This window comes from Fragaria vesca, linkage group LG1 (assembly GCF_000184155.1).
Source record: "Fragaria vesca subsp. vesca linkage group LG1, FraVesHawaii_1.0, whole genome shotgun sequence".
Taxonomy (NCBI): Eukaryota; Viridiplantae; Streptophyta; class Magnoliopsida; order Rosales; family Rosaceae; genus Fragaria; species Fragaria vesca.
Window position 1 is genome coordinate 5,681,747 of NC_020491.1, and position 1,020 is coordinate 5,682,766.

The 1,020-nt window shown below is 46.2% G+C and overlaps 1 protein-coding gene across 1 annotated transcript; it reads left to right on the top strand.

Annotated features, from left to right (window-relative positions):
• Nucleotides 1-231: 231 nt before the first annotated feature.
• Nucleotides 232-621, top strand: LOC101293635 (glutaredoxin-C1-like). The gene has a single exon (XM_004288884.1). The coding sequence runs from the start codon at nt 232-234 to the stop codon at nt 619-621; it is 390 nt and encodes a 129-aa protein (XP_004288932.1).
• Nucleotides 622-1,020: the final 399 nt, after the last annotated feature.

Below are 1,020 nucleotides of genomic sequence, written 5' to 3' on the forward strand. Positions count from 1 at the left end.
GTCTTGATCATGATCAGCTTGTCCAAGAGTGCAAAAGACATGTTCTAACCTCGAAACCCTAGCAAGGCTTCCTCTCTCATCTTTCTGTATATTTATACCTCTTCTATCTTCTTCTTCTTGTTTCATTGCTTAGCTTTATACCTCATTAGCCTATCTTCTTCTTCCCTCATTAGCTAGCATAGCTTCTTCTTCACACTCTTTTGTTTTCTGTCTGTCAAAGAAAGAACAGACATGGAGGTTGCGAAGATGATCAGCAGCAACGCGTCAGAAGCTACAGAGAAGGTGGAGGCGAGTCGTCGGCGTTACGAGATGGTGTGGCAGCTGGGATCATGCGACAGGGTGGTGGTGGTCAGCGCGAGCGGCTGCCCCATGTGCACCGTGGCGGAGCATCTCCTCTTCAGCCTCGGAGTTGGCCCCACCATCGTAGTGCTGGACCGCCATGTGGACGGACCGGCCATTAGGGAGGTCCTCCGCGAGATGATGGAGGATGAGCAGCAGCCTGCGGTTCCGGCGGTGTTCATCGGAGGCAAGTTTTTGGGAGCCGTGGAGGCGCTCATGGCTTACCACATCAACGGCAACCTAGTTCCTCTGCTCAAGCACTCCGGCGCTCTCTGGCTCTGATCCCATCACTTATTCTAAGTTGCTTTTAGTTTGTCAGTGAAATTCTAACAATGTAGCTTTTTCACCTCGAGACAAATCTAGCTAGCGCTCCTTCATTAAGTAATCTTTCTAGTATTTACTTTTGTTGGTATTTCACAATAACCATGACAATGATTAATTAGGATGTATTCGAGGTTAAGTCACAAGGAAGGAAATAGGCATCAAGTTGTGAGGCAGATACGAAGGGAGAACACTACTTGTAGTTTGAACTGTGACTTGTGATAAAAACTCCTTTTAACTAGAGATATGAAAGATTTAAGATCCAATTAAGTTATATTTTCTCATTGTGTTTGCAATGGTGATCGAGGAGACATAAGAGACAAAGAGAGAAAGGTATGGGAGGACAGGTAAACCGGAGAA